At 38.1% G+C, this 13,470-nt stretch overlaps 1 protein-coding gene across 1 annotated transcript in view; it reads right to left on the bottom strand.

The window, feature by feature from the left end:
* si:dkey-112m2.1 (transmembrane protein 132C) overlaps nt 1-13,470 on the bottom strand; it is a 158,431-nt gene that overhangs the window by 61,771 nt on the left and 83,190 nt on the right. Inside the window, exon 3 of the mRNA XM_053339453.1 lies at nt 7,160-7,303. Coding sequence (XP_053195428.1) covers nt 7,160-7,303 — 144 coding nt within the window. The remainder of the gene's footprint in view (nt 1-7,159; nt 7,304-13,470) is intronic.

Genomic DNA, 13,470 nt, shown 5'->3' with positions numbered 1-13,470 from the left:
ACTCTCCCTGGTGATACCAGGTGCCAAATATTGCCACAACGTTTCTGTCATGTTTAAATAGAATACATTTGAATAGAGCAAGAGGAAAAACTTAAATTCCCACTATCTCAAAAGTTTTCTTTTTCTTGTATTACTTCAGTTGGATGTTTGAGTTTCACTTTGCAGAACGCATATTCATATGTTCTGTATTTTTCAATGAGGGAAAAGGAATAGATTTTTTTAAATAATCATGGTATATATAATTAAAAGAAAAAACACAGCAAACACAAATTATCAGTCAAAGCAAGCATTCAAACGTGTCTGTCTTACATCGATAGATAAGACCAAAAATGTCTAAAAAAGGTATATTCTTGTCAAAGCATTAGGTTACTGCTCTTGAAGTCAACCCATCTCTCTGTGCATGTGTTAATTTGAGGAAGCAAGCAGATTGAGCAAAGTTGGCCATTACATGTGGTTTACTTTAATTGGTTGTTAGATGTCATGCCTCACCTCCTGCAATTACAAATCGAACTCCCATCACAGCTTGGACAACCTACTTATTTGTCAAACTGAGTATTAGGCTACAGAGCCACTAGCGAAGCATCAAAAACTTAAATTCTTTCCTTTTTTCAACTCTTTCCCTAAATCAAACAGGAACTCAAAACTGTGTTAGCTTTCATTAAAAAGAAACAAAGGAGCTACAGTAGAAGCAGCTTGAGTGCCTGACATGCATGGCAGATGAGTCCTTTTTTATTTTGCAATGTGATTATCCTACAGAAACATTGCTGTCAAATCCATAGCCCACCTCCTGTACTCACATCAACATGCGCAGGCACAGAGTGAACGTGTACCTGTTCCCGACTGTGTGTGCATTCCTATGCTTAATTATGCCAACAGTTGATGGGGATTTTGAGTTCAATAGCACTTCCAGCAAAAAAGTATATGAATTAGCTTGATAGTAAAAGGGAAGGTGTCGCTCACGCACAACAGTGTGGACACAGAAATGGAGGACTGGCTGGTGAAGGACAGCTCTTAGCATTACAGTGTCCTAATATATCTTCATAACAGAGCAGGCTCTATTGTCTGATGACCATTGTGCTGCTTTCATCATGCATCAGTCAGCTTTATTACAAACTGGAGACTTGCACAGACACGTAACCGTGTGGATAAATCTGCTCGACACAGACTCCCTTGTGTTAATAGTGGGGAAAAAAATAACAGCAAATTAAGGCTGTCTCCAAGGAAGACAGCCTTAATTTGGATGAAGTTCAGTGACTATGCTTCTCTGTTATAAAATCTAATGGAAGACCACTGTAAACATTGTGGAACTGTATGGGTAACAATGTTGATGAAACATTTTCAGTTCAGTCGGGATCAGGTTACCATAGAATTTCCTCATCTCATACACTCTGCAATCCTTGTTGTCCTCATAGAGAAGTCCTCATATAAAAAAAATGCTGACCATAGTATTCTGTTATACAGATCAGCATTTTGAAAAAGGGAAAAACAAAACAAAACAGCTGAATTGATTTCTAAAGTGCTACTTTGGGTACACTGAAGCATAATGCTATTGAAATCTAAAGCATTTTGAGACCTTATGATAAGTGTGAATTTATATGCCAGTTCACATTATTTAAAGAGGGAATACAAGAAGAGAATCTCGCCACTAGGCAAACTGTTATATAGACAATTTATTTAGAGCAGCAAGGGAACTGAAACTCAGACAGCTAAAGATATAAACCATTCCAATGCAGGCTTCCATAAATACTGTAACTACTGTAAATCATCGTTTGTCACAATGTTTAGTGCAGTTTCTATGTTTTTCATTAAGTAACTGCAGACTGCACAGGCCTGCAGTTGTTAGAGAGAGAAAACATTAAATGCAAAGTACTGTATATTTTCTTGAAAGTGACAGGGACAAATTAGCTGTAAAAGTTAGAGTTAGGAAGGAAACATGTACAATATTGCAATATTTAATGGCTTAATTTTACATCTACAGATGCAAGATATTAAGATTCAGAGCATATCAGATAAAAAGTGACTTAGGGTACATGTAAGTTGACAAAACCTGAATATTTTAACTTTTGTTTTTCATGTTTCTTTAATAAATAACTAAAATTCAGTACATTCATGAGGGTTAGGACCTGTGATGAAGCAAAGTCTAATTTAAATAAACATATTTTGTAAGAATATATAGTACAATCCAAAAAAGAATAATGAACCTGACACAAACTGGTATGAAATCTGAAATGAACCATTCAGAGACTGGCTGCTTGAAAGCATTATTCCACTGCATTCTGCTGCAGCCTCTACTTTACTTTCCTCTTTTGGATAAAGCCAAAACAAAAAATAATGTAAATGAAACAAGAATATCCCAGACTCCTTGTGCAGTAGCTGCAGAAGCATGCACATCTTGAGTTATTTTCCTTGGTTATAATGTTAGGTACAAACACTCTGCAAACACAGCACGTACAGCATGCACATGCTTTGTGCCTTCTTAAACTTGGTTTCACCTTTTTTTCCTCTTCTCTATCACAACTCCAGTCATTTGCTTCTCTTTTCACACTGCTTCAGTCCTCAACTCTCAGCTGCCCCAGTTTCTTATTTTTTGTGAACATATGGCTGCTAAAGTGACTCAACTTACAGACACACAACATTCACACTTGAGGGTCATGACTACACATATTTTGACCTCCCCTAAGTGGTCATTATGTAGAAATTGTGTGCACTCACACAAAACATTTTTGTATAGTTAGTCTCTGTGCACCATCACTGTGCACTGTGTTCCATCAAAGGATACATCATTACACATAGATTCAACTGTTACTGTAACTTGCCTCCCCTGATGGGCTGTTGGGGGTGAAGTCATCAAGCCTGTCTGAGTCAGTCTATAACCTGGTGGTCACACGATTGACTGTAATGTTGGTCATTTTAGTGTTAATCTGAATGCACACATACTGCTCCCAGGGTTTATCTCACAGGTTCTGGCAGTGATGCTGTTTTAATGGCCGGCAAAGTGAGCTTCAATCGACATACGGAGAACTTTCAGGTTCTAGTGCACTTGTCTTTTCCTTGGCTTCCATCTCCACATATTTCCACCACCCTCATTCAAATTCTGGCTAATGAAGACCTTTTTGAACTCAACCTGACTAATAGGCTTTCTACTACCCACAGGACAGCAGCTGAATAAAACGGCTCCCTGAGTATGGACCTATTAGTGGGGAGTAGCAGAAACTATGTCAGCAAGGATACCCTTACAGGTACCATGCACAGAGGTAAAAGATCACATTTATTTAGGAAGTTACTATCAAGGCTTGCAGGCTTAATTAATAACTTTATAATAACTTTATTTCATAGAACCTTAAAAAAAACAAAGTTACAAAGTACTTTAGATTAAAAACAGATAATATAAGTGATAAGATCCAAAACATAAGACAAGATAAAATGATTTAAATAGTACAACAAATACCATCAGTTAAGAAAAAGCCATACGATAAAAGTGAGTCTTAAGACAGGATTTAAAAGACGATACTAATCTTCCCTGCCTGAGATCTCCAAGCACAGGCCTGGACACCTCTAGTGACAAGTTAAGATTTTGGAACCATTAGTAGGGTCCTGATGTGGGATCTTAAGCAGATATCAGGCTTTTATGGAATTAGAAGATCATAGATATAGGCAGGAGCCTTGACCGTTCAAAGCTTTAAAAGCAAGCAGTTAAATCTTCAAATCAATTCTAAAACTCACAGGTGACCAATAAAGTGCGGCAAGGATTGGTGTAATGTGGTTGCTTCTCTGAGTATGTGTGTTAAAAGTCTGGCAACAGCATTTTGTATCAACTACAGACATAAAACATTTCCCCTGCTGATACCAGAATAAAGAGCATTGCAATAGTCAAGTCTGGAGGAAATAAAAGCATGGATGACCTTTTCTAAGTCTCCAGAGGAAAGGGATGACCTGATCTTGGTTAGCTGTCCCAGGTGAGCAAAGCAGGACTGCAACACTTTGGTCATCTGAGCATCAAACGACAACTCTGAATCAAAAATAACATTGAGGTTGTGGGCCTCTTTTAGAACACTATTAGAAAAGACTGGAGGAGATATTGTTAACATTACAAGTGCTGTAGCCAGAGGGGGTATTATAACCACTGACACATATCTGATTTGTAGTGTTTCAACTGCAGGAAATGTTTGGACATCACATTTTTAATTTCAGTAAGGCTGGACATAATACAACAAACATTGGTGATACTACGCTTTTAAAATCAATGTCATGTCTATGCATGACTTGGCCCTAGGGTAGCATGTAAATAGTGAATAACAAGGGACCCAAAATACACCCCTGGGTGACCCCAATAAGGAAAGGAGCAGAAGAAAGGGAGGCATCTTCAAGAATTACAGAGACGCACTTGTTCGACAGATAGGAGATGAACCAGTCCAGAGCCAAATCACTGATGCCAACATAGTTTACCGGACAGCTGATTGTGACATTATGGTCCGCTGTGTCAAGTTGCTGAGCTGAGGTCATGGAGAATTAAAATATAATACAGGCCTGTGTTGGTTGTAAGCTGTAAGTCATTGGTGACCTTAACCAGAACAGTCTCAGTGCTATGTAGGGAGCAGAAGCCAGGTTGAAATCATTCAAAAATGTGATTGTTGTTGATAAGAAATTAGTTGAGTGGAGACAATTTTTTTCTATAATATTTGATCAAATATTTGATACAAAGGCAGCTTGGAGATGGATCTAAAATGTCTGAAAACAGAGGGATCTACAGAGGGTTTTTTTATGAGGGGGTAAACAATGGCAAGTTTACAATTGGAAAAGAGGATAATTCAGTAACTCTTCCTCTGTTGTTGTTCCACAGTCAGCCTAAATCAAATAAGACCTATTTTAGACTAGAAAACACCACAAAAACACATCACTGGTCAGGAGATGACGCATATCCTGCAAAGGGAATGTTTTCATTGTCTCTCCATGTACAATGAGTATTTTCAAAACTTTTTCAATTAAATTACAATTTTCTATTAAATTAGTCTCAGGAACATTTTAACCTCATGAAAGAGAATATCTGAATTACAGTTCTCTGTTTTTGTTGCAGTCCTTGAATGATTTTTTGTTTGTATTCACCGTGCTACAGATATTTCATATACAGTATGTAAGCTAACAAAGCCTAAAAGCACAGGGTCGCACCACGTGTTGCATTATCATCTCAAAACTTCAAGGTAGTCCTTTGTCGACCAGGAACTGTGAGGCATAATACCAGAGCCAACATGTATGACCTTGATTTCAGCAGTCCTGTATAATTGAGAGTCTCTTCTCCTCAGTGGCGCCATAAAAGAGATGCATGCAAATGATAGAGGACTTGTCATTCATCACTGTCGTCACCTTGACACCCTGGAGGAAATAACAGCCCAGTCACTTGCTGGGTGCAGCTACTTTATCTTCACCTAAAACTGTTTGGCTGCCAAGTTGAATGTCGTTACGTCATTGACACATACAGCACACACAAAGACACACATACTTATTATTCATTAATGGAAGCGCGGTCATGTAAGCAGCAGCCACCCACGCATGAGCATTACATACATATTTAGTCTGCTTCTCTCATATTCTCTCATGCTTTGTATTTGGTCAAATCTAATTGAACCTTTCAAAAGTTTTCTTGTCAATTAATGTGACTTTTAATTTCTCAATTAAAGATACAGTGAAATAATATAATCCTATGTCTCTGGGTTAATTGTTAAGTTATAAAAGTCTTGTTTATATGCCAAATATATGTCAAAAAAATATTTTCTCTTTGCGTAAAACGTTTTCAAGTGTTTGATGAGTCACCTTGATTTCAGGGGCATATATAAGAATGTATCAAATTAAATGTGCTATTCGGCAACTAACTGCATGCATCATATAAAACTCCCTGCTTGACTTCACAATCAATGTGTGATCGGTGAGCAAAAACTTCCGAAAAAATGTTCCCTAATTCAAATCTTTCATGTTGTACAATACCCAATTTGATCTAATAATGAGAAATGGCCATCTTGGGCTTTCCAAAAGCCCAAGATGACTTCTTCAAATTGCTTTTTTTGTCTGACTTCCACCCAAAGATGTTTAGTTTACTAAATGTAAGACAAGAAAAAGCAGATAAAACACTTAAAGTAGTTGTTTGATTTTCAATAAAAGTAGACTCCAATGCACTCACCAGTACTGTTTTTGATATAACCACTGTGCTTTATATTACTGCCAAGCATTTTCAAAGAATACCACATACCGTATTTTAGATGGACTTCTTACCTTTGAAGCAGCCATTTGTATTAAATATATAGTATGATTGGTACATTCAAGACTTTACTGCCCTCAGTTTTGAGTGTCATCTTTTGAGCAGCAGCCTCTTTCCTATTGTTTTCAAATGCTTTCACAACATCCATATGTGCTTATTTGTCTCTTGCATTAGCTTTTGACAACACAGCTTATCAATGTACAAACTTTACACTGCGTGGTTGGATGAATTTTGAAAGTGGTCCCTGCTCACTTATGTATTACCACATCACGATTATAATGTTTCACAAGTCAGCCTACTTACTGTAGATATATTATAAAATGGGTAACAAATATAAAGTATATTTTCTTTTACCAGGAGAGGCTAAATCATTCTCTCAAATAGTCCAGCTGTGTAGTTTTTAACAAATGCTACTCAAACAGGAAAACTGTATTTTAGGGGGCTATTTTCAGATACAGATTTGGTGCTCTAGTGATTATATGCAGCAGCAGGACTGAATATGTAGGAGTGACTCAAAATAAATTACAGTACCCATGTTCATCCTAATGAAGTGTAACAGTGTAGCTCACTGATGTGTTTTTAAACGATTTTGGACAGCAATGGAGGTTTACAGCACAGAGAAATAATGAAGACCAGGCCTACACAGACTTGTTAGTAGGGTCAATTGATGTTGGCATGGCCCTTTAAAAAAGCTGTATTAACAGTAAGAAATACTGTGTTACTTGGACAACACAGTTTATTAACTACAGTGCCAAGGAATAAAATGCTGAGTCATGCCCTTTTTTATTGTTACTTTGCAATCACTCTTTACTGACTGTCCAAATAATTAACAAGTGTGCTACTGCTTCTTTTTCACTTCATATTTCATTTGTGCATGAATTCATTCTGTCAGAAGTGTGTCAGACATACCTTTGACTAAAACTACTCTCCTTCCGCCGACAATGAAGGGTGACAATTCTGTGACCTTCACTTCTGACATCCTGGCTCACCGTCCACACAACTGGGTTACTGGCACTGGCCCCAAGGAAAGCAACTCCATCCTTCAGCTTGACCCTGAAACATAAACACACACACACACACATGGTAAAAGTTAAAAAGTTTCACAAAAAGCTTCACAAACGCAACACACTGTCCTACTTTACCTTCTCTCTCTCAAACACACACACAAACACGTCAAAAGAAAGACATCACATGGAGAGGTGTTTTAGATGTCTGTCACAGAGGTCACAAACAATCCCTCATGGTCTCTCCTTCACACTCAAACATGCAAGAAGGACATGAAATCAGTCACCACAATGAAGTTGTACAATAGCCAACTGAAAAAATGAAGAAAGGCTTTTGGAGGTTGCTCGTTCCTGAGAAAACCATACAATTTCTTATAAAAGGTTGACATAGGAAATGCTTTTTTGGAGCTTATCCAATCTCACATGCCCTGTTTTTATATTTTTGCTTGGGATGAATATTGCTTTAGCAAAGTCAGGCTGGCAGGTACAAGCCAAATTATTTCATTAGCAATGATGAAACCAAGCATCAGAACAACAGATGGCACGTTTCAGTCAGGGGTAGCAAGTTTAAATTAACCTCTGCAAAAGTGTGTTTAACCATAATGAGCATACATATTGAATGTAGGAGTAGCCTTACATGACAGGTCTTGTTTTACACACTGTAATATCCCAACATCAGGACTCTCTGGAGCAATAAATAGGCGACAAGCTCCAGTTCAGACACTTTTGATAATTTCCCCTCACACCTGGGGTTTTGAAAGGAGTCCAATTTCAGCAGCCTGCACGCCACCTCTGCCCCTGCCCCACCCATTTTGTCCCTCCATCACTCCCATTAATCTTGGTCACAGTCTGTGGGAGGCCATACAGGTGCCAAAGAGGCATGACATCCTCCTTTTCCAGTATACTGACACACTATTTCTTTCTTTCTCCTTCTCTGTCACATGAAATTACCATGAAGTACATGAGCACCTTTCAGTACTCTTCCAATTTGACAAATTGCTCTTGTTCAAATCACTGGCAAGAAGGGGGCAGAATATTTCATGTATGGAAAAAGAAAGAAGAGACTTAGCAAGCGAAGGAAGATCTAAAGTAAAAACACCAACAGCACAAAAAAGGTGAGGCTAAAGACACATTTCCATTCAGTGAGACATGAATGCTGGGTAATTTTTCCCCACATCAAAATAATTGGAGACTGTCCTCATTCTGGAACTGTCAAAGACTTGGAGGGGAAAAAACTAAGCGTTAACAGGGGATAATGACATGACAAACCATGCAGCAGTCCTTAGAAGAGCACAGTCATTACATCTTCCGTGTTCAACCGGTCTTCTTTGATCTTATCCAGGGCACTGAGGCGGTAATAACTGGCCTTGTGTTGGTCGCTGCTCCTGACGAGCTAAGATAACGACTGCTGGTGTAGAAGAAACAGACAATAACTAGGAGGAGATGACTGATTGCCGTCTGTCCTCCTGTTTCCCAGTTGTCACCTTAGCCAAGGCACAGTAATTACTACAGACTCGCAAGCACATTCAGCACTGACAGAGGACTACAGGGGGAACGATCATCAACTAATATGGACTAAACTCTGACAGTATACTGTGTGCTGTATTGATTAAGCATCAACAAATGCCAACTTGAAGGGACACATTTTTTCATTCCCCTGATAATTGTTTTCCCAAGCTTTAAAAAAAAATGTGTATAAGTGATGACAGTAACTTTTAAGCTTTTGGGTTCTTCTAGTTGTTGGTGACTAAGCCAGCAATGTCAAAATATCTCTTTGGTGTCACAATGTTTTAAATTATGTTGTTTCATTGAGCAATTTACAATTTACAACAATTTATTATGTGTTTCACTTAAAAAAAATAGTTTCTAGCTTCTCAAAGGTAAGAATTGTATACTTTTCTCTGTAATAGATAACAGAGATGATGTAAACTGAATATATTTTAGTTGTGGACTGTTGGTTGGACAAAACAAGGCATCACCTTGGACTGTGGGAATTGTATTTGCCATTTTTTCAGTATTTACTGACATTTTATAGAATAAAATATTCTGCAGATACCATATATCGCTAATGAAAATAATTGTTAGTTGCAGCTCTACATTAATTAATGAATTAACTGGATGGATTGATGAATTTTGTCATACAGTGAAGAACTCCTCAACTACAGTGTCAATGTGCTGCCCCAAGGTCGTGATACTCTGTGGTCCTAATGACTAACATTTCTTTTGGTCTTTCTAATCTAAATAACATTCAGCTGTTTCACACCTGCCTTATAATTCTCTCTCATCTTGTTTCTTCCTTCAGCATCATATTCTCTCAATTTCTCTCATACTCATGCCCAATTTGACAGACACACCCAAGCGTGCGCTATAGCCAACGAGCATGGGGGCTAAATTAACAAATGGCATGTTGTAAATTAGATTGGTTTGGCTAATATGATTTCTGGTGAGGGAAGACGAATGGGGGAGGGGGCAGCAATAAAGGAAAGCAATCTGAAGGGAGGTTTCCTTTTGCATGCATCAGCACATGAAGCTGCCTCGTTAATTCCATGAAAACCTGCATCAGTGGGATGAGTATTTACAGATGAGATGAGGTTGTCAGAAAAGACAGTTTTCGGCTCTCCTTGATTGATGCTCCAAAATGACCAGTGGCCAGTGCCCAAATAACATGTCAACACACCTTGCACTCTGGCATGCCTCTTGCATTCCAAATGTAATAGCAATGCACATAAACTTTACGCAGCATGAAATAAAATAAAATATACACAATTCTCTGAATACAGTGGGAGACAGAATCAGAAATAGAGTGAAAATAACACAATTTAGACATCATACAGTATATTATATATGGGGTACTCAAATAAAAGTCTTAGAGGTCCACTTAATAAATTGTAACATTCATATTTGCATTCATGTTTGATTTTACAATTATTCTGCTGGAGTCTTGATATCACGACTTCAACTGGTTCAGTTTAGTTCTTACTTCTGTGTTTTTGGGTTGTTTTGTTCAAAAAGCAGGCAAGTTTGATAAAAAATAAACTATACCAATATAGCATGTTTCAAAACATAGTTAAAGTGCCATACAATAAAAACAAAATACATTTAACATACAGAGAGATTATAACAAGCTAAAGAACTTTAAACCCTAACCCTGTAACCCTGTAAAACAATTAAAAATGTATTTTAAAAAAACATGAAATTGAAAACAAGGAAATGTTTTCTGATAAAAATACAGTGTAAACATTTGAAAGGAGAAACAGATTAAGACAGCCTTATTTCCTCAGGCAGGTTGTTCCAGAGTTACAGAGCGATGATGGCAAGGGCTCTGTCCTCTTTAGTTTTCAGCCTGGACACTAGAAGAGACAGAAGACAATTGCCCAAGGATCTCTACAAACTACACTAAAGTCCATAAGGGATTAAAAGGTAAAATAATCTGGAGCCAGGCAATGAGGAGCCTTAAAGGTAATCAATAGTATTTTAAAATTGTGATTGTGCCTCTTAGTTCAAGGGTAAAGTGTACAACAGTTTCTGCATCTCTAAAATGAAAATCTATTTTATATCTATTTTTTTTGCAATATATCTGAAATGATGAAAGCATGATTGACCCTGACTAGAATTGACCCTTGATGCACACCATACTTCAGATGGGAAAATTATGACAGGAAGTTGTTAAAAGACACAAAACTTCCTATTTGACAAATATGATGAGAACCAGTCTTATGTAGCAACAGACATGCCCAACCAGATAATGCCATAATCAATTGTGTTGAAGGCTGTACTTAAGTCAAGCAGCACAAGAATTGAACACATGCAATCATTAAAAGGTCTTGAGTGATTTTTAGAATAGCTGTCTCAGTGCTTTAGTACTGATGACAACCCGATTGACATTTTTCAAATCTACTATTGTCTTCCCAAGTAACAAGATGCTGCTTTGGAAAATGTTTTTTTTCTTAAAAATCTTTTAAAAAAAGTCATTTTAGAAATTGGACAATAATTATCTAGAAGGGCAGATTTGTTTTCCTTTTTTTTGGACTGGTTGGACAGAAGCATTTCTGTGACACAAATAGTAGACAATGAGCTGGTCAAAATAGAGCACTGGGCCCTATACACCTCCTTACGTCAAATAAAAACTTTGGAGTTAGAATTATGTTATTACTTTGTGAAGAGGGCTGGATGATACTCTCCTACAGGACATGATTTCTAGAAGTTCAGGCAGACTAATAGGGGGGAGATGGCTCAAAGTATCCCCAACCTCTAAAAAGTAAGGATTGGAGGGAAATACCAAGTTTTATTGACACTACCTTTCTAGCAAAGTGCGATAAAAACTTGTCCCAGTCAGCATCACAATCAGCAGAGGTGCAAGGAGAGGTTTATTTGATCAACTGATCAATAGTCTTAAATAAAAATCTGTGGCTGCACAGATGGGAGGAAATAAGTCCAAAAAACAGTATGTTCTTTTACCAACCTGTTATAAAGGAGTAATAACCCTTTCAGAGGCACAAAGTGGACCTGGGGATTTGATTTTTTTTCACGAATGTTCTTTTTTGCTTTTCGTTTTACTGCTTCAAGTGTCATTTAACCAGGTCTGTCTTCTTAACTTTGAGTTAGATCTAGTCTTCAAAGCGGCTTTGAGATCTAAGGTTGAGGAACACATAGAATTAAAATAATTAACCTAATCATTGGTGTGAGATTATTCTAGAAACACATTCCATGGGAATTAAACAGTGTACAGAAAACTAAACTCATTAAAGACGCAAATGTACTTAGATTAGATTAGAAAGTTTTTTAGAGCAGGATAATACAGTATTAAATGCCTGTGATTCACAGTTAAAAGCAATGCATTGATGATCAGATACAAAAATCAGATACAGATATTGCCAGACCCAGACTAAAGACAAGGTCTAAAGCGTGGCCACGGTTATGAGTTTAGCCAGACATATGTCGTTGAAAGTTAAAAGATTTAGAAATACTTAAAAATCAGTACCAAGTTAAATAGCAGCCTTTTAAAGGAGGAAAAGCAATTACAACCTATTTGGTTACATTTACTCTGATCACTACACTATAGCCAGGATTCTGTTACAAAACATAAAATCTAAATCAGCAAAAGAGATAAAAAGTAATTTATCTTATTAGAGGGGGATTGAAACCACAACCATTTTAAATAGCCTGTGTTGGGTTAAAACTGAGGTTAAAACTAGAGCTGGAGTTTGCTCCAGATCATTATGAAATTGTTAATCGTACGTGCTGCGTAAGATGTGCTCATTTCATTTGACAGACCAGTGTGTAATTACTACAGGAACTTTAGAGCTAGAAGGACCTGGACTCAGTAATTCTAGCAGGTTTTCAGCATAAGTTTCATTTTCAAAGCGATAAGATGAGACCCAAATGTGTTCAAATGAAATCCATAAAATATGAAAAAACTGGGTCTGTTCCAGAAGGTTCTAAAATTGCCCACATATGGAACTCCCAATGCACAGAAGTGGTCCTTCAGCCAGGTGTGAAGCTGATGAGCATGGCTGAATTTGATTGCGAAGCAGACATATGTTCATTGAGCAGATGTGGATACTTAGTGTCAATATCCAAAACTAAGGCTCCTGGTAGCAACAAGTTACAGCTCCTGGAAGTGTAATGTACCGGAACCATCAATGATCCCATAATCAATGTTTTGGGACCAGATGCAAGAGGATGAGAAGCTGCAGTGGTCAGGCACCAGCACAACCGCTCCCCCACTGATGCTGGCCACACCTGCCCAACTAAGAGCTCACCATCGCGGGATAGGCACGAGCAGCTGAATGGCCGTTTGTCCCGCCTGGCTGGTAACTAACCCGAGAAGGGCTGGTATGAGCTGTCATGCTGCCGGTGCTCCCTGCTGATGCCATGGTAGAAGCCCAGGGTAGTGGGGCTGATTCCTGAAGATTCTACAAAACAGAGAATCTGTTTGATAGCAGGAGTCCTTCCTAGCTGGTGGTTGGTGACCAGGGTCTTCTGGCTTTCCCTCCACCACAGACAGTAGAGTGCTGCTGAGGAGGAAGTGGAGTTGAGCAAGCCAGCAGCAATTTCTTGTAACAACATGGTGTGACCAGCCCATGGAAAAGTATTTTGAAGCGTTTGTCCATCCTTTAATTGAACAATGGTATGAGGGCCATGCAGCTCCTCGATTTTCTAGGTTAGACTGATGCAGCTGGGGCACCCAGCCGACAGGTGAGTAGGTATAGGAAC

Source organism: Scomber japonicus, chromosome 19, assembly GCF_027409825.1.
Source record: "Scomber japonicus isolate fScoJap1 chromosome 19, fScoJap1.pri, whole genome shotgun sequence".
NCBI classification, from domain to species: domain Eukaryota; kingdom Metazoa; phylum Chordata; class Actinopteri; order Scombriformes; family Scombridae; genus Scomber; species Scomber japonicus.
This window is presented reverse-complemented; position numbering and strand designations above follow the sequence as displayed.